At 39.5% G+C, this 19,861-nt stretch overlaps 1 protein-coding gene across 5 annotated transcripts in view; it reads left to right on the top strand.

Moving 5' to 3' along the window:
* cers5 (ceramide synthase 5) overlaps positions 1-19,861 on the top strand; it is a 49,309-nt gene that overhangs the window by 6,839 nt on the left and 22,609 nt on the right. For all 5 annotated transcript variants that reach the window (XR_009804676.1, XM_061890070.1, XM_061890072.1 and 2 more), the window contains 4 exons: positions 14,820-14,925; positions 15,009-15,139; positions 15,294-15,351; positions 15,447-15,497. Coding sequence is in view for 4 of the 5 variants with exons in the window: in XM_061890070.1 (XP_061746054.1) it covers positions 14,820-14,925; positions 15,009-15,139; positions 15,294-15,351; positions 15,447-15,497 (346 nt within the window). In the remaining variant the exon portion in view is untranslated. The remainder of the gene's footprint in view (positions 1-14,819; positions 14,926-15,008; positions 15,140-15,293; positions 15,352-15,446; positions 15,498-19,861) is intronic.

Raw genomic sequence — 19,861 nt, 5'->3', positions numbered from 1 at the left:
AACAAAAACATCCAAAGTGAAGGGTCCTCAGCAAGTTAGGTTGAGAGGGATGGGAGATGACTAAAACAGCAATGCACATAATCAATCAATGTTTATTTATATAGCCCCAAATCACAAATGTCTCATCCTCCAAGGAAAACTCACACCCAGTGGGCAGGGAGAATTCACATCCAGTGGGACGCCAGTGACAATGCTGACTATGAGAAACCTTGGAGAGGACCTCAGATGTGGGCAACATCAACAATAACATTAAATACCCTCAAATAACACAAGAATTACTCGGTACAAGATTTATTTTTTAATTTTTTTTCTTTGTCATGAAAAAGAGACGTTTTTGTCATGAAAAATGGAGGTTTTTGTGGGTGGTGCACTAATTGTAAGTGTATATTGTGTTTTTTATGTTGATTTAATAAATATATATATATATATTGGCCCTGCGATGAGGTGGCGACTTGTCCAGGGTGTACCCCGCCTTCCGCCCGATTGTAGCTGAGATAGGCGCCAGCGCCCCCCGCGACCCCAAAAGGGAATAAGCGGTAGAAAATGAATGGATGGATATATATATATATTTTTTTATTATTTTATTTTAATTTTTTTAATTTATTTAAAAAAAAAAAAAATGAATAAAAAATTCTTCTGCGGCCCGGTGGTTGGGGACCACTGATTTAAAGTGTTCCGTCATGTCATTTAATGTTCCCCGCCGTGTCATTTTAAAGTGGTCTGTCACGTCATTTATTGTGGCCCGTCATGTCATTTAACGTGGTCTGGCACATCATTTATTGTGACTTGCCATATCATTCAATGTGGTTTGGCTCATCATTATAGTGGTCTGGTGCATCATTTAAAGTGGCTTGCCATATCGTTCAATGCGGTCCGACACGTCATTTAAGTGGTCTGTCACATCATTTTTTGTGGCTGCCATGTCATTCAAAGTGGTCCGTCATGTCATTCAAAGTGGTGTGGCACATCATTCAATGTGGTCTGTCACATCATTTATTGGGGCCCATCATGTCATTCAATGTGGTCTATCATGTCATTCAAAGTGGTGTGGCACATCATTCAATGTGGTCTGTCACATCATTTATTGGGGCCCATCATGTCATTCAATGTGGTCTATCATGTCATTTAGTGTGGCCCGCCGTTTCGTTTTAATGTGGTCTGTCACGTCATTTATTATGGCCCGTCATGTCATTTAATGTGGTCTGGCACATCATTTAAAGTGGCTTGCCATATCGTTCAATGTGGTCCGACACGTCATTTAATGTGGTCTGTCACATAATTTTTGTGGCTGCCTTGTCATTCAAAGTGGTCCGTCATGTCATTCAATGTGGTGTGGCACATCATTTATTGGGACCTCTCATGTCATTCAATGTGGTCCATCATGTCATTTAGTGTGGCCCGCTATGTCATTTTAATGTGGTTTGTCACGTCATTATTGTGGCCTGTCATGTCATTCAATGTGGTGTGGCACATCATTTAACGTGGCTTGCCATATCATTCAATGTGGTTTGGCACATCATTTAATGTGGTCTGTCACATCATTTATTGGGGCCCATCATGTCATTCAATGTGGTCCATCATGTCATTTAGTGTGGCCCGCTATGTCATTTTAACGTGGTTTGTCACGTCATTATTGTGGCCTGTCATGTCAGTCAATGTGGTGTGGCACATCATATAACGTGGCTTGCCATATCATTCAATGTGGTTTGGCACATCATTTAATGTGGTCTCTCACATCATTTATTGGGGCCCATCATGTCATTCAACGTGGTCCATCATGTAATTTAGTGTGGCCCGCTATGTCATTTTAACGTGGTTTGTCACGTCATTTATTGTGGCCCGTCATGTCATTTAAGGTGGTCTGGCACATCATTTAATGTGGCTTGCCATATCGTTCAATGTGGTCCGACACGTCATTTAATGTGGTCTGTCACATCATTTTTTGCGGCTGCCTTGTCATTCAAAGTGATCCGTCATGTCATTCAATGTGGTGTGGCACATCATTTATTGGGGCCCCTCATGTCATTCAACGTGGTCCATCATGTAATTTAGTGTGGCCTGCTATGTCATTTTAATGTGGTTTGTCACATCATTTATTGTGGCCCGTCATGTCATTTAAATGTGGTCTGGCACATCATTTAAAGTAGCTTGCCATATCGTTCAATGTGGTCCGACACGTCATTTAATGTGGTCTGTCACATAATTTTTGTGGCTGCCTTGTCATTCAAAGTGATCCGTCATGTCATTCAATGTGGTGTGGCACATCATTTATTGGGGCCCCTCATGTCATTCAACGTGGTCCATCATGTAATTTAGTGTGGCCCGCTATGTCATTTTAATGTGGTTTGTCACGTCATTTATTGTGGCCCGTCATGTCATTTAAATGTGGTCTGGCACATCATTTAATGTGGCTTGCCATATCGTTCAATGTGGTCCGACACGTCATTTAATGTGGTTTGTCACATCATTTTTTGCGGCTGCCATTTCATTCAAAGTGGTCCGTCATGTCATTCAATGTGGTGTGGCACATCATTTATTGGGGCCCCTCATGTCATTCAATGTGGTCCATCATGTAATTTAGTGTGGCCCGCTATGTCATTTTAACGTGGTTTGTCACGTCATTTATTGTGGCCCGTCATGTCATTTAAGGTGGTCTGGCACATCATTTAACGTGGATTGCCATATCGTTCAACGTGGTCCGACACGTCATTTAATGTGGTCTGTCACATCATTTTTGTGGCTGCCTTGTCATTCAAAGTGGTGTGGCACATCATTCAATGTGGTGTGGCACATCATTTATTGGGGCCCCTCATGTCATTCAATGTGGTCCATCATGTCATTTAGTGTGGCCCGCTATGTCATTTTAATGTGGTTTGTCACGTCATTATTGTGGCCCGTCATGTCATTTAAGGTGGTGTGGCACATCATTTAATGTGGCTTGCCATATTATTCAATGTGGTTTGGCACATCATTTAACGTGGCTTGCCATATTATTCAATGTGGTTTGGCACATCATTTAATGTGGTCTGTCACATCATTTATTGGGGCCCCTCATGTCATTCAATGTGGTCCATCATGTCATTTAAATGGCCCGCTATGTCATTTTAATGTGGTTTGTCACGTCATTATTGTGGCCTGTCATGTCATTCAATGTGGTGTGGCACATCATTTAATGTGGCTTGCCATATCATTCAATGTGGTTTGGCACATCATTTAATGTGGTCTGTCACATCATTTATTGGGGCCCATCATGTCATTCAATGTGGTCCACCATGTCATTTTACGTGGCCCGCTATGTCATTTTAATGTGGTTTGTCACAACATAATCGTGGCCTGTCATGTCATTCAATGTGGTCTGGCACGTCTTCAAATGTGGTCCACCACGTCATTTAACGTGGTCCACAACATTGTATGTTGTGGCTCTCAGAGGGCAGCCATAATTGCGACGTGGCCTACCGTTAAAAATGAGTTTGACCCCCTTGTCCTTTGGTGAGTTACTCTCCAAATCACACCCCAAAGAAACAGAATAATATTCTCACATTAACAAGTTATGTTTAGAGGGATGGGCTTGTGAAGAAAACATGAATGCACACAACAATAACAACACCACAACCTGGCTAACCAGTGGGATGCAATAAAAATATTGCAATACATTGCATTGTTACACCAACATTAGATGTCAATGCTGTCAAACATTGAGACACACACACACACACACACACACACACACACACACACAATGTTCATGCCCGTGTAGAACTTCAAAGCTATGATGTGATGACATGGCATGTAATAATAACAACAACAAAATACATTTTCCAGGCAACTGCACACTTTGCAAAATAAACAGGTGGACATGTCTTGAGGGTATTTTTCAAACCGGGTATGAGTTTAATCTTGTTTGTGTGACCGTTGCACAGTGTAGACATTACTTTATTGTCTTATTTTAGTCGTAAATTCTGGACTATACGCCACTATAAACTCTGCGGCTTATACAACAATGTTGCTAATTCATGGATTTTTCTTCGCTGATGACCGTAATGCAAATACTTGAGAAAAAAATCAAGTAAAGAAACTGAGTAGGTGTGTTATTGTTTGTGCTATGGCGCCATTTTTTTGGACGTGTTCGCTCACTGCTTTGATTGGTTGATTGATTGAAACTTTTATTAGTAGATTGCACAGTACAGTACATATTCCTTACAATTGACCACTAAATGGCAACACCCGAATAAGTTTTTCAACTTGTCAATCAATTCATCAATTCATTGCAGGTGCTGCAATGCCCTTCTGTTTAGACTAAGCTTTCAACCAGAAGTAGAAGTGCTGCTCTGTCATTTAGCTGTCCATTGCGGATTCTTCATTTAGCACTCTAAGCAATGTTTGTAAGTTTTACAATACAACTAAAACAATTCTTACTTGCTAAAAAGTCCCATGTGTGATGTGTTTTCATGTATATTTGCACATGCTATCGTAATGTAATCAAGCTAGTGTCGTTAGTATTAACTCATTCTTTAAAGGCCTACTGAAATAGGATTTTGTTATTTAAACGGGGATAGCAGGTCCATTCTATGTGTCATACTTGATCATTTCTCGATATTGCAATATTTTTGCCGAAAGGATTTAGTAGAGAACATCGATGATAAAGTTCGCAACTTTTGGTGCTGATAAAAAAGCCTTTCCTTTTCCGGAAGTCGCAGACGATGACGTCACTAGGGTGAGGGCTCCTCACGTCCTCACATTGTTTTTAATGCGAGCCTCCAGCAGCAAGAGCTATTCGGACCGAGAAAACCACAATTTCCCCATTAATTTCAGCGAGGATGAAAGATTTGTGGATGATGATATTGATAGCGAAGGACTAGAAAAAAATAAATAAAGAAAAAGCGACGGGTCCGGGTGGAGGCCGTGTGAGCATTTCAGATGCAATTAGACACATTTACTAGGATAATTCTGGAAGATCCCTTATCTGCTTATTGTTTTAATAGTGTTTTAGTGAGATTGTAAAGACATACCTTAAGGTCGGATGGCTGCGGTGAACACGCAGTGTCTCAGGGAGAAGCCGAGGAGCCAAGCTTACAGCTGCCTTTTAAACAGCTACTGCAGCAGGACGAATAATCCAATGATGTCTCCGGTAAGATATATATCACAATTTTCCCATCCAAAAACATGCTGGTTGACGTAGAGAAACATGTTCGCTTGACCGCTCTGTGTTAAAAACAAAGAACCACCGGCTGTGTCTCGGTGCTAAAGACAGCTGCAATCCACCGCTTTCCACCAACAGCATTGTTCTTTGTAGTCTCCATTATTAATTGAACAAATTGCAAAAGATTCAGCAACACAGACGTCCAAATTACTGTGTAATTTTGCGATGAAAAGAGACGACTTTTAGCCGTAAGTGGTGCTGAGCTAAAATTTCACGACAGTCCGTGACGTCACGTCATCATTCCGTGACGTTTTCAACAAGAAACTCCGCGGGAAATTTAAAATCGCAATTTAGTAAACTAACCCGGCCGTATTGGCATGTGTTGCAATGTTAAGATGAAATTATTTGTCTTCACCTTTACCCAATACATTAAATACCGCATGATCTCTTGTAAGCTTTTCATTTCAAATAAGGGACGGCAAATTCAAACAATTCACTATGTTTATCATTGAAGACCTTTTCATTTGCAATGTGATAATCTCCTCAGCTCGGGCGAAGTCATCAGAGAGTACACTCTCACTGAATCATTCATTCATTTATCGTGCCACAGCTCGGGTTTCCACTTGGTTCGCTCTGTGCTGCACCTGAAGTCAAGCAGGTGGCAAGGTGTGGAACAAGTCTCGAATGTTAAAATACAGCCATATAGAGCGGCACTTTTAGATTTTGGTTCTGGACTGTCCTTCACTGAAGCTTGTATAAGAAAACCTGCAAACTGGCAGATGAATGAAATTTGCCTTTAGTCTTACATCTTGAGCTCGAGCTGGGTCAAACATAATTGGTATTAACTAGGGGTGGGCAAATTAATGCGTTAATTACGCCTTAACTCATCAATCTATTAACGCCGACAATTATTTTATCGCACATTTGCGTATGTTGTTTACATGCTTTTATTTTGTTAACGCCTTTTCTTAACAAGATGGCATCTCCCGGATGTACTTCGGCGTCGAGGGGCTCTTGGTAAAGATGGAACATTTGGCAAAAATACCGGACAATTCTGCAAATTTCATAGCTGGCTTACAGCTTGGTCACTCCGGGATCACTTACGACCGCCAGACAATTCTGGATGTGGATAGATCGGGCCGTTTTGGACTGAATGAGGCGTGCTTGCTAGACCGGCTAGCTAGCATGGGAATACTTTGCCGGCTACATCCAGCGGCTTGTGAAGCAGCGGAGTATATGTGTTGTCTGTCTATTTATGAAAAATGCAGACGAGGAGTGTTGGCTGAGTTCTTAACGTTTACTTTCAGAGCGTGCATATCACAACATACAAGATGCCGTCATGGCGACACAACCTATACCGGGCTACCGCGCATGCTCGTCACTCCTGTTGCATGCTGGGTAGGGTAGTACTTTTTTTTCCCTGGCTCATAACATCACAATATAGTACCATGTATATGATGCGTTCAGTTTATCAAAGCACCAAGCAAAAAATCGGAAAATTCCCATCATATCAATTCCTATATATGGTCATAATTATTTTAAGTGCACTACGCAGAATAAACACAACATTATTAATATTGCTACTACAGATAATTTGATCAAAAATTCCCTAAAACAGCCCACTACCTATAATATAGTTTTTTTAAACATAAGATCCCTGATAAAAAAAATGTTTCTGCTGTTACCTCAGAAATTGCCTGTTCGGATGTTATGATTGTGGCTCAGAGATTTGTATGTAGATTATATTTATTTTCCATAACAAACAGGATAACTTAAATACCCTGGCAGTGGCAATAAGCTTAAATGTTTGTATTTACATGTTTTGAGTTGATTTTCATAAAATATGCTATTTAACTGCTACTGTTTAACAAGGACTGATTTGAATTGTGTTTGCACAACAAATGTTTTGGCGCTTTTGTTGATGTAGGAGAATATTCCAATATAGGTGCACTGCACACTACTTTTGAAATCATTATTGGGCTTTGCGTATATAATGCAGTTAATCGCAATTAATCGGACAAATAGTGCGATTAACTTCGATTAAAATTTTTAATCGTTGCCGAGCCCTAGTATTAACATATGCAGTTGTTTTATTGACTTCACAAAACGGCTGAAGCTACATTCCAAGAAACATTCCAGCAGACATTGATTAGACATACATGTTCTTTAAGACTGACTTTGAAACAATGTTGCAAAATATTTGTATTTGTACTTCGAGACAACGTTGTGTTGTAGAATGTTGGTTGAAAAATAATCACATTTGAATGGTCAAATCAACGTCAGAACTCAAATCTAAAGTTGGTCCGACGTTAGATTTGAATTGTTCAACGTCAGTACCTAATTCAACAAGTTCTCAACGTTGTTTTAATATTTTGTGCCCGCTGAGATGAGTAGTTAGAAAAGGGTCGGAGATGAGATCCTGCCCCAATTAGAGGAGTTTAACTTTAAAAGCCTACTGAAATGAGATTTTCTTATTTAAACGGGGATAGCAGGTCCATTAAGAGGGGAGGGGTGTATATTTACAGCCAATTCACCAACTCGAGTATTTCATGTATATAGAAACTCAGAAGTGACGTTACTCAAATAGTGAAAAGTAAGTGTTTTTTTTTTTAGTAACCAGCAAGCACAGTGCAGTGAGTAGAACAACTGTGCTTTTATTACTGTGTATTTGATAGGTGCCATCTGAAATTCAACTATTTCTTTTATTTATATATTTATAATAAAATATATATACCTAGAATTCACTGAAAGTTAAGTATTTCATACATATATAACTGTATATATATATATATATATATATATATATATATATATATATATATATATATAATACTTCACTGAAAGTTAAGTATTTCATACATATATAACTGTGTATATATATAAAGATATATATATATATATATATAATACTTCACTGAAAGTTAAGTATTTCATACATATATAACTGTGTATATATATATATATATATATATATATATATATATATATATATGTATATATATATATATATATATATACACAGTTATATATGTATGAAATACTTAACTTTCAGTGAAGTATTATATATATATATATATATATATATATATATATACATATATATATATATATATATATATAAAAGAAATAGTTGAATTTCAGATGGCACCTATCAAATACACAGTAATAAAAACACAGTTGTTCTACTCACTGCACTGTGCTTGCTGGTTACTAAAAAAAACCCACTTACTTTGCACTATTTGAGTAACGTCACTTCTGAGTTTCCGGAAGATGGCGCCAGTATGTGCTTTGTCCTGCCGTCTCTCGCTGTCAGCTCTGTTCGTTTTTGTGTTGTTTGCGTCTATTTTCGTCTCTGTCAGCTCACTGCTTGTGTATGACCGCCAAACACTGTTGGATCTTTGCCCCTTTCCCACTGATATGATCAACTTTGACGTTGGTTTTTCGACGTCCCAGTCAGCTTTTTCACCTGGCCGGATTCCTGCCTTCCTTTCCCGCTTCGTGGCTCCTCTCCCCCGCCACCTGGATTAAATGCGCCCTTGGATGTGCTGGCCCCCGCCAGGTTCGGTCTTGTGAACGCAAGATCTTTGACAAACAAAACGTTTATCCTGAAGGATTTCTTCACTTCCCGCGGACTTCCTCTGTGTGACGGAAACATGGCTGAGAGCCGGTGAGTCCGCCCCTCTTAATGAACTTCTGCCTCCGGAGTGTTCCTACTTTAATTCTCCGCGGTCGTCCGGCCGAAAAGGAGGAGGATTAGCAGCCGTTTTTAAAAATGACTTTAAATGTCGTCAGATCCGCCTGCAATCCTCCTTTTCAAGCTTCGAACTGTGCATGTTTGAGCTGGGGGGAGCGTGGGGTCCAGCTCCTACTGAATTTCGGGAGATTCTCGGTAGAAAATTTCTTCTGGGAGGTTTTCGGGAGAGGCGCTGAATTCCCGGAGTCTCTCGGAAAATCCGGGAGGGTTGGCAAGTATGATCATCACTGTTGCTTTGCTGCTGGCGTGGAAGCAGCCAGGCTGCAAGCTCGGTCACGGGTTGGAAGTTGGAACTATGCGACGTGCTCAAGATTTTCACCAAGGGTCTGTTGTGGTCCGACGTCGGTCTATGCTGCCTCGGAAGTGGAGGTGGATGTCACTGGCCAAATATTGATGCTTCGCCTTAAAACATCCTCCTGACCCTCCTAATTGTCCACAACTTATGACACATGTCTGCTGCTTCCTTGCGTCTCCAAGTCGTTTCATTTTCAGCCGCGCTTTGTGCATGATTAGCCTGCTCGTGACCTTGTTTGGATTATTTACGAATTATTAATAATCTCTTTTTTTATCTGGCTGACAGATTCTTGTCAGTCCTCACGGTCCTGTTTGCCAAAATATGTGGGAACGCTGCACTCACAAGAGGGCTTGGCTCATTGTTATTTGCTTCAGGGCAGAACTGCTGATGACTGATAAACTTTGACTTTTCAGTCACACTTCGAGAGTTGCTGATGTGTTTCCTCAACTGTTGTATTCGGGGGCAGTTTTACTGTGTAGTACGGTTGTACGGTAAACCGGTACTGGTATGGTATGGCGGTACTAATGAATCAAAAACGGTACTACACTCTGTTTGAAAAGTACCGGTTCCAAACAGGCATGACGGCCTCGCCACCACGTCATGACATTACTGGGTTTACGAGCAGAGGAGCATGTTCGGCAGCGCATAATCACAGAGTACTTTACAAACAGACACGGTGTGTAGACCGAAAAGGGAGAACGGGCACATTTCGCCCTAAACCTGACGATAGAGGTAAAGCTATAACACTGAAATGTCCTCAGGAAGAGATGCTTTAAGACATGGTTAGCTAGTTAGCACAAAACATTCATCCGCAGTCAGTGGTGCTTAAGCTACTTCTAAATCACTAATCCTCGCCTCCATGGCGACGAATAAAGTGAGTTTCTTACAAGTATCATCGCTGCAGGATGAGGAATAGCTAAACATGTTTCACTACACACCGAAAGAGGATACAATAGCTCACCGGCGTCACAGCTAACAAAAGCTAGCGCATCTGAATGTAAACAAATGCCATGGGTGGATCTACACCTGATATCCACTGTAATGATACCAAGTACAATAGTGTATCTAGTCCATACTACTATGATTACATCTACACACCCCGTTTCCATATGAGTTGTGAAATTGTGTTAGATGTAAATATAAACGGAATACAATGATTTGCAAATCATTTTCAACCCATATTCAGTTGAATATGCTACAAAGACAACATAATCGATGTTCAAACTGAGAAACTTTTTTTTGTGTGCAAATAATCATTAACTTTAGAATTTGATGCTAGCAACAGGTGACAAAGAAGTTGGGAAAGTTGGCAATAAGTACTGAAAAAGTTGAGGAATGCTCATCAAACACTTATTTGGAACATCCCACAGGTGTGCAGGCTAATTGGGAACAGGTGGGTGCAATGATTGGGTATATAAGCAGCTTCCATGAAATGCTAAGTAATACACAAATAAGGATGGGACGAGGGTCACCGATTTGTAAGCAAAATGTCGAACAGTTTTAGAACAACATTTCTCAACGAGTTATTGCAAGGAATTTAGGGATTTCACCACCTGCGGTCCGTAAAATCATCAAAAGGTTCAGAGAATCTGGAGAAATCACTGCACGTCAGCCATGATATTACAGACCTTTGACCCCTCAGGCGATACTGCATCAAAAACCGACATCAGTGTGTAAAGGATATCACCACATGGGCTGTAAAACCACTGTCAGTAACTACATTTGGTCGCTACATCTGTAAGTGCAAGTTAAAACTCTACTATGCAAGGCCAAACCCATTTATCAACAACACCCTGAAACGCCGCCAGCTTCGCTGGGCCCGAGCTCATCTGAGATGGACTGATGCAAAGTTGAAAAGTGTTCTGTAGTCTGACGAGTCCACATTTCAAATTGAATTTGGAAACTGTGGACGTGGTGTCCTCTAGAACAAAGAGGAAAAGAACCATCCGGATTGTTATAGGCGCAAAGTTCAAAAGCCAGCATCTGTGATGGTATGGGGGTGTATTAGTGCCCAAGGCATGGGTAACTTACACATCTGTGAAGGCACCATTAATGCTGAAAGGTCCATACAGGTTTTGGAGCAACATATGTTGTCATCCAAGCAACGTTATCATGGACGCCCCTGCTTATTTCAGCAAGACAATGCCAAGCCACGTGTTACAACAGCGTGGTTTCGTAGTAAAAGAGTGCAGGTACGTTCCAGGCCCGCCTGCAGTCCAGATCTGTCTCCCATGGAAAATGTGTAGAAAATTTTGAAACGTAAAATACGACAGCGGACTGTTGAACGACTGAAGCTCTACATAAAACAAGAATGGGAAAGAATTCCACTTTCAAAGCTTCAACAATTAGTTTCCTCCAACCATCTGTTTCAATACATGCGTAATCTGTTGAATCGCTTAAGCCGCTGAAATCCAGGTCTGAATCCGAGCTAATGTCACTATATCTTGCTGTGGTATTCCCATTGTTTGTTTACATTGGCAGCACTGTGTGACGTCACAGGGAAATGGATAGTGGTGTCGAAGATAGCGAAAATAAGGCACTTTAAAGCTTTATTTAGGGATATTCCGGGACCGGTAAAATATTGAAAAAAACTTCAAAAAAATACAACAAGCCACTGGGAACTGATTTTTATTGCTTTTAACCCTTTTGAAATTGTGATAATGTTCCCCTTTAAGCAAAATCTGTCCAATCAGGCTGTGCAGGGACTTCTGTCTCATGCCTGCAAGTTGCCTTCCTCCTTAAAACAAGCCTCCTGCTGGTCTCTCATCACGGAGGAAAAACCACGTTAGTTTCTGTAGATACCATATCAGGTCAAAAGCCGCAGGAATTTATTTCGTCTGCGCCGTCCTCTATTGTCTTGCTGGTCAAAGATCTTGGTTGTTCTTGGGTTTAGTTTCAGTATCGACGGGTTATCTCAAACCACCTTGGCGAGTGTTCAGAACAAACAAAGCTGTTGAGACGCAAGACTTTGTCCAGAAGTTTTATACGACGCTCCCAACATGATCTCCAATGACTTTCGAACCCTCTTTTATGCTGGTCATTGTGCGCCAAAGTGTGTTCTTGAACATTATTGTATAAATCCCGACCAAACAAGACTTCCAAGCTATTCTGCTAGAAATAAAACTGTTAATGTTGAGGCAAATGATCAGAATTTACAACTTTATAGCAGTTTTCCAGCATAGCGCAAACTTGAAGGCTTTAAAGGCCTACTGAGATGAGATTTTCTTATTTAAACGGGGATAGCAGGTCCATTCTGTGTGTCATACTTGATCATTTTGCGATATTGCCATATTTTTGCTGAAAGGATTTAGTAGAGAACATAGACGATAAAGGTCGCAACTTTTGGTCGCTAATAAAAAAGCCTTGCCTGTACCGGAAGTAGCAGACGATGTGCGCGTGACATCACGGGTTGTGGAGCTCCTCACATCTGAACATTGTTTATAATGTGAGCCTCCAGCAGCAAGAGCTATTTGGACCGAGAAAGCGACGATTTCCCCATTAATTTGAGCGAGGATGAAAGATGAGGAAAGTTAGAGTGAAGCACAAAAAAAAAAATAAATAAATAAAAAAAAAGGCAACGGCTCCAGGTGGTGGCAGTGGGAGCGTTTCAGATGTAATTAGACACATTTACTAGGATAATTCTGGAAAATCCACCATATATATATATATGTATATATATATATATATATATATATATATATATATATATAGAAAATAAAAATATGTATATATATTTAGTTAGAATTCACCGAAAGTCAAGTATTTCTTATATGTATGTATATATATATATATATATATATATATATATATATATATATATATATATATATATACTGTATATATATATATATATATTAAATACTTGACTTGGTGAATTCTAGCTGTAAATATACTCCTCCCCTCTTGGTTCAATCCCCACCTAGTACCAACCTCGTCACGTCCGTTGTGTCTTGAGCAAGACACTTCACCCTTGCTCCTGATGGGTGCTGGTTGGCGCCTTGCATGGCAGCTCCCTCCATCAGTGTGTGAATGTGTGTGAATGGGTAAATGTGGAAGTAGTGTCAAAGCGCTTTGAGTACCTTGAAGGTAGAAAAGCGCTATACAAGTACAACCCATTTTTTTATTTTTTATTTATTTAAACCACGCCACACCCCACCTCCTGAAATCGGAGGTCTCAAGGTTGGCAAGTATGCCCCCAGGTAAATTGAGTTTGAGACCCCTGGTTTAAAACGTTTATTATTTTCAAATAAAATCCGTATACGTACCATAGATGCTCTAAAACAGGGGTCACCAACGCTGTGCCCGCGGGCACCAGGTAGCCCGTAAGGACCAGATGAGTCGCCCGCTGGCCTGTTCTAAAAATAGCTCAAATAGCAGCACTTACCAGTGAGCTGCCTCTATTTTTGTAATTGTATTTATTTACTAGCAAGCTGGTCTCGCTTTGCTCGACATTTTTTAATTCTAACAGAGACAAAACTCAAATAGAATTTGAAAACCCAAGAATATATGTTCAAGACTTGGTCTTTTCTTGTTTAAATAAATTCATTAATTTTTTTACTTTGCTTCTTATAACTTTCAGAAAGACTGTTTTAGGGAAAAAATACAACCTTAAAAATGATTTTAGGATTTTTAAACACATATACCTTTTTATTACATTTTTAATTCTTTCCTCTTCTTTCCTGACAATTTAAATCAACGTTCAAGTATTTTTTGTTTATTGTGAAGAAAAATAAATACATTATAATTTAATTCTTCAATTTAGCTTCTATTTTTTCGACGAAGAATATTTGTGAAATATTTCTTCAAACTTATTATGATTAAAATTCAAAAAAATTATTTTGGCAAATCTAGAAAATCTGTAGAATCAAATTTAAATGTTATTTCAAAGTCTTTTGAATTTCTTTTAAAATTTTTGTTCTGGAAAATCTAGAAGAAATAATGATTTGTCTTTGTTTGAAATATAGCTTGGTCCAATTTGTTATATATTCTAAAAAAGTGCAGATTGGATTTTACCCTATTTAAAACATGTCATCAATATTCTAAAATTAATCTTAATCAGGAAAAATTACTAATGATGATCCCTAAATAATTTTTTCTATTTTTTCAAAAAGATTCAAATTAGCTAGTTTTTATCTTCATTTTTTTCGGTTGAATTTTTTATTTTAAAGAGTCAAAATTAAAGAAACGATGTTTCAAAATTTAATTTAAATTTTTTTCGTGTTTTGTCGTCTTTTAAGCCGTTCAATTAAGTGTTTTTTTCATCATTTATTCCCTACAAAAAACCTTCCGTAAAAGGAAAAAATATGTAAGACGGAATGACAGACAGAAATACTATTTTTTTTTATATATATATAGATTTATCTATTAAAGGTAAATTGAGAAAATAGGCTATTTCTGGCAATTTATTTAAGTGTGTATCAAACTGGTAGCCCTTCGCATTAATCATTACCCAAGAAGTAGCTCTTGGTTTCAAAAAGGTTGGTGACCCCTGCTCTAAAATCTTAATGATGCTATTGAAATAACTGTGGAGTCTCCAGAATTGGCGTGGTCAAAACATTACACATTACAATCGTTTTTTAAACGTGGCATGGCGACCAGCTGACCTGTCACTTGTGTCGCCCCCGCCACAGATTTGTCGCCAGCGCCTGTGCGAGGAGCCTCCACATCCATCCTGATGTTGCACGACGAGCTCCGCCCAACGCAGTTCTGGAGAAAGTATTTACATCCATAACAAAGGTGCGCACACTGCACAGAATATTCCGTCTTCACCTTGCACACGTTGACTTCCTCTCCTTCTCCTGCCGTCGTTTCCCGTCCAGAGTCCAGAGTCCCGCCATCTGGACGGCCTGTCCAAGCAGCTGGACTGGGAGGTGCGGAAGGTCGAGCGCTGGTTCCGACAGCGCAGGAACCAGGATAAACCCGGCGTGCACGCCAAGTTCTGCGAGAGCATGTAGGTCCATGCTGGTTTGCCTTCACCTTTGACCTTTGACCCGCCTGTTTATCACGTTGTTGTTATTGTTGTGAGCTGCTGCATCGTTTGTGTCCAAGTGTTTGAATCTGATTTTGATCCCCGGAATCATTCTTTTCCGGATTATCCGTCACAGGTGGAGGTTAACGTTTTATTTGTGCATATTTACCTATGGCTTCCAGTTTCTCTGGCAGGTGAGCACAGCACATGGTTCAAGTTAGAACATTATTAGTATTTTATTTTGTATTTGGCTGTTTTGTTGACTGAATCCATGATCTTGTTTGTTTAGACCCCTTGGCTGTGGGACACGCGGCATTGCTGGTACGGTTACCCTTACCAGGTATGTTGTAGCAGGTGGGCACAACATTAGGTACACCTGCATATGTTGTTTTCAGGACCGATACCGATTATTAGTAGTCAAGGAGGCCGAGAGACAGCACCTTTTAGCTCGTATTTCCAAAATTGTGTACACTACTAAATTGGGGTCTTATGGCCACATATGTGGACACTTATACTGCCATCTGGTGGTGTCAGAAGAGTATAACATACAATGTAATTTGGAAAAAAAAAAGTGTAAAAATAAAAATTTGCATGTCACTACACATGACGTACACGTTTGTGTACTTATGGACTAAGTACATCATATCAAAAGATGATTTTAGTTTTTATTCTAATTAGGGTCCAACAAGCCCAAATAGCAAAGAGAAATTAAAAAAATCATATAAGCAAACAGCTTGGGCCTTAAGAGGTTAAGAGGCGATATTCTTTTTCAGTAAAAGTTATTTAAAACGTGAAAAGTATACGTCAGTCATTTTTAGTAACTGTCGGACCAGTAGCAACATAGGGCCGGCTTTACTAAGATCCAAACAGCGTGTGCAATACATAAAAAAGCGTGTACTATTTGTGTCGTGTGATTTACTAAGACAGCGCGTGCAATTGAGAAGTTGTGCAGACCGCCTTATTCAAAAGTGTTTTTTTGCGTGTACTATACGGGGCATCACCACAAAGACACTCTTATTTACTGCAAATTTATGTTACCATGCATCATGTTTGTTTAGACCCCTTGGATGTGGGACACGTGGCATTGCTGGTACGGTTACCCTTACCAGGTGTGTTGTAGCAGGTGGACACAACATTAGGTACACCTGCATATGTTGTTTTCAGGACCGATACGATTATTAGTAGTCAAGGAGGCCGAGAACTCACATTCATAAAGGCCATAGTGGCCACATGCGTGGACAGCAACTTTTAGCTCTTATTTCCAAAATTGCGTACACTACTGAATTGGGGTCTCATGGCCACGTATGTGGGCACTTATACTGCCATCTGGTGGTGTCAGAAGAGTATAACATACAATGGAATTTGGAAAAAAAAGTGTAAAAATATACATTTGCATGTCACTGCACATGAATTACACATTTGTGTACTTATGGACTAAGTACATCATATCAAAAGATGATTTTTAATTTCTTTCTAATTAGGGTCCAATAAGCCCAAATAGCAAAGAGAAATTAAAAAAATCATGTAAGCAAACAGCTTGGGCCTTAAGAGGTTAAGAGCCGATATTCTTTTTCAGTAAAAGTTATTTAAAACGTGAAAAGTATACGTCAGTCATTTTTAGTAACTGTAGGACCAGTAGCAACATAGGGCCGGCTTTACTAAGATCCAAACAACGTGTGCAATACATAAAAAAGCGTGTACTATTTGTGTCGTGTGATTTACTAAGACAGCGCGTGCAATTGAGAAGTTGTGCAGACCGCCTTATTTAAAAGTGGATTTTTGCGTGTACTATACGGGGCATCACCACAAAGACACTCTTATTTACTGCAAATTTATGTTACCATGCGTCTTGTTTGTTTAGACCCCTTGGATGTGGGACACGGGGCATTGCTGGTACGGTTACTCTTACCAAGTATGTTGTAGCAGGTGGACACAACATTAGGTACACCTGCATATGTTGTTTTCAGGACCGATACCGATTATTAGTAGTCAAGGAGGCCGAGAGCTCACACATAAAGGCCATAGTGGCCACATGCGTGGACGGCACCTTTTAGCTCTTACTTCCAAAATTCTGTACACTACTGAATTGGGGTCTCATGGCCACGTATGTGGATACTTATACTGCCATCTGGTGGTGTCAGAAGAGTATATAGCATACAATGGAATTTGGGAAAAAAAGTGTAAAAATATACATTTGCATGTCACTACACATGAAGTACACATTTGTGTACTTATGGACTTAAGTACATCATATCAAAAGATGATATTAGTTTTTATTCTAATTAGGGTCCAATAAGCCCAAATAGCAAAGAGAAATGAAAAAAAAGCATGTAAACAAACAGCTTGGGCCTTAAGAGGTTTAGAGGCGATATTCATTTTCAGTAAAAGTTAATTAAAATGTGAAAAGTATACGTCAATAAACAAATGGACAAGGCTTTAAATTTTTTTTTTTAACATTCTTTTTTAGTAACTGTCGAACCAGTAGCAACATAGGGCCGGATTTACCAAGATCTAAACAGCGTGTGCAATCCATAAAATAGCGTGTACTATTAGTGGGGGTGTTGCATGTGATTTATTAAGACAGCGCGTGCAATTGAAAGGTGGTGCAGACCACCTTATTTAATATATATATATATATATATATATATATATATATATATATATATATATATACATATGTATGTATATATATATATATATATATATATATATATATGTATATTTTAATATAATCACCACACAGACTCTTATTTACTGCAAATTTATGTTACCATGCGTTTTGCTAGGTTTTCAAACAAGCAGGAGACATGTACCACTATTTATGGGCATTTTATAAGTGGTCATCAAATTTTCCAGACTATAAGCCGCCCCCACTAAATTTTACGAGAAAAATATATATTTTTATGTATTAGCCACACCGGACTATAAGCGACAGATATGTACATTGTGAGATTTGTTATTTAAACAGAAAGATTTCGTTATTGTTTCCATATGAGTTGGGAAATTGTGTTCGATGTAAATATAAACAGAATACAATGATTTGCAAATCCTTTTCAACCTTAACTTAATTGAATGCACTACAAAGACAAGATATTTGATGTTCAAACTCATAAACTATATATTTTTTTGCAAGAATTTGATGGCTGCAACACGTGCCAAAGTAGTTGGGAAAGGGCATGTTCACCACTGTGTTACATCACCTTTTCTTTTAACAACACTCAATAAACGTTTGGGAACTGAGGAAACTAATTGTTGAAGCTTTGAAAGTGGAATTCTTTCCCATTCTTGTTTTATTTAGAGCTTCAGTCGTTCAACAGTCCGGGGTCTCCGTTGTCGTATTTTACGCTTCATAATGCGTCACAAATTTTCGATGGGAGACAGGTCTGGACTGCAGGCGGGCCAGGAAAGTACCCGCACTCTTTTTTTACGAAGCCACGCTGTGCTGAATGTGGCTTGGCATTGTCTTGCTGAAATAAGCAGGGGTGTCCATGAAAAAGACAGCACTTGGATGGCAGCGTATGTTGTTCTAAACCTGTATGTACCTTTCAGCATTATTGGTGCCTTCACAGATGTGTAAGTTACCCATGCCTTGGGCACTTATGCACCCCCATACCATCACAGATGCTGTCTTTTGAACTTTGCGTCGATAACAGTCTGGATCAGGGGTGCCCATTACGTCGATCTCGAGCTACCAGTCGACCGCGGGGGGTGTCAGTCCATCTCCAGCCAGGCTTTTAAAAAAAATAGACCTAAAAATTAGTGATCATCAATCTTCACCAAGACGTCACTTAAATGACATTCGCGGTACCGGAGGGTCTTGTGAGATGACGCCAGCTGCTGCAAGATCATTATTATGAAAATATGACCGAGAGGAAGGCGAGAAACACTTTTTATTTCAACAGACTCTCGCGCCGTACCTTCCGTCAAAACTCTAAAGGCTGACTGCACATTTCCTATCTTCACAGTAAAAGCCCTGCTTCATGCTGCCTGCGCTAACTAAATACAGAGTCTCGGAAAACTGCCGTGCCCAAGCGATCCCTCAGAAAGCTGGCGTGCACATCACTTGTGCACGCCAGCTTTCCAAGACTCTTATTTTGTTAGCGCAGGCAGCATGAAGCAGGACTTTTATTGTGAAGCTAGGAAATGTGCAGTCGGCCTTTAGAGTTTTGACGGAAGGGATGGCGCGAAAGTCTGTTGAAATAAAAAGTGCTTCTCGCCTTCCTCTCTGTCATTTTTTCATAATAATGAACTGGCAGCAGCCAGCGTCATCTCACAAGACCCTCGGGTGCCGTGAATGTCAATCAAGCAAGCTACGGAATTTGCCGCCAATGTTTTTCTTGTAAAGTGTATGGAAGTTGGATGAATTAGATGCCAAAAACCAACCACTTTCATGTGGTATTGTACGGAAAGGACAACTTTTTTTCTCCTCCATTTGAAAATGTGGGCGTTATCATCATTACTGTCTGATTCCAATCAATGCAAGTCATCAGAATCAGGTAATACACCAACTTATAATTTTGTCTTTGTGATAGAAAGACCTCTATATGTGTTACACATGCTTGTATTATCATTAAACACATTTAACTTGTTTACAAAAATGTCTCTTTCATGAATAAATAAATATAAATGATATATATAAATGAGGTAGATCCCCTCAAGTTGGTCAATTGAAAAGTAGCTCGCCTGCAGAAAAAGTGTGGGCAC

This window comes from Nerophis ophidion, linkage group LG02 (genome assembly GCF_033978795.1).
Source record: "Nerophis ophidion isolate RoL-2023_Sa linkage group LG02, RoL_Noph_v1.0, whole genome shotgun sequence".
Lineage (NCBI taxonomy): Eukaryota > Metazoa > Chordata > Actinopteri > Syngnathiformes > Syngnathidae > Nerophis > Nerophis ophidion.
The sequence above is the reverse complement of the archived record's forward strand: the minus strand, read 5'-3'. Positions and strand labels throughout refer to the sequence as shown.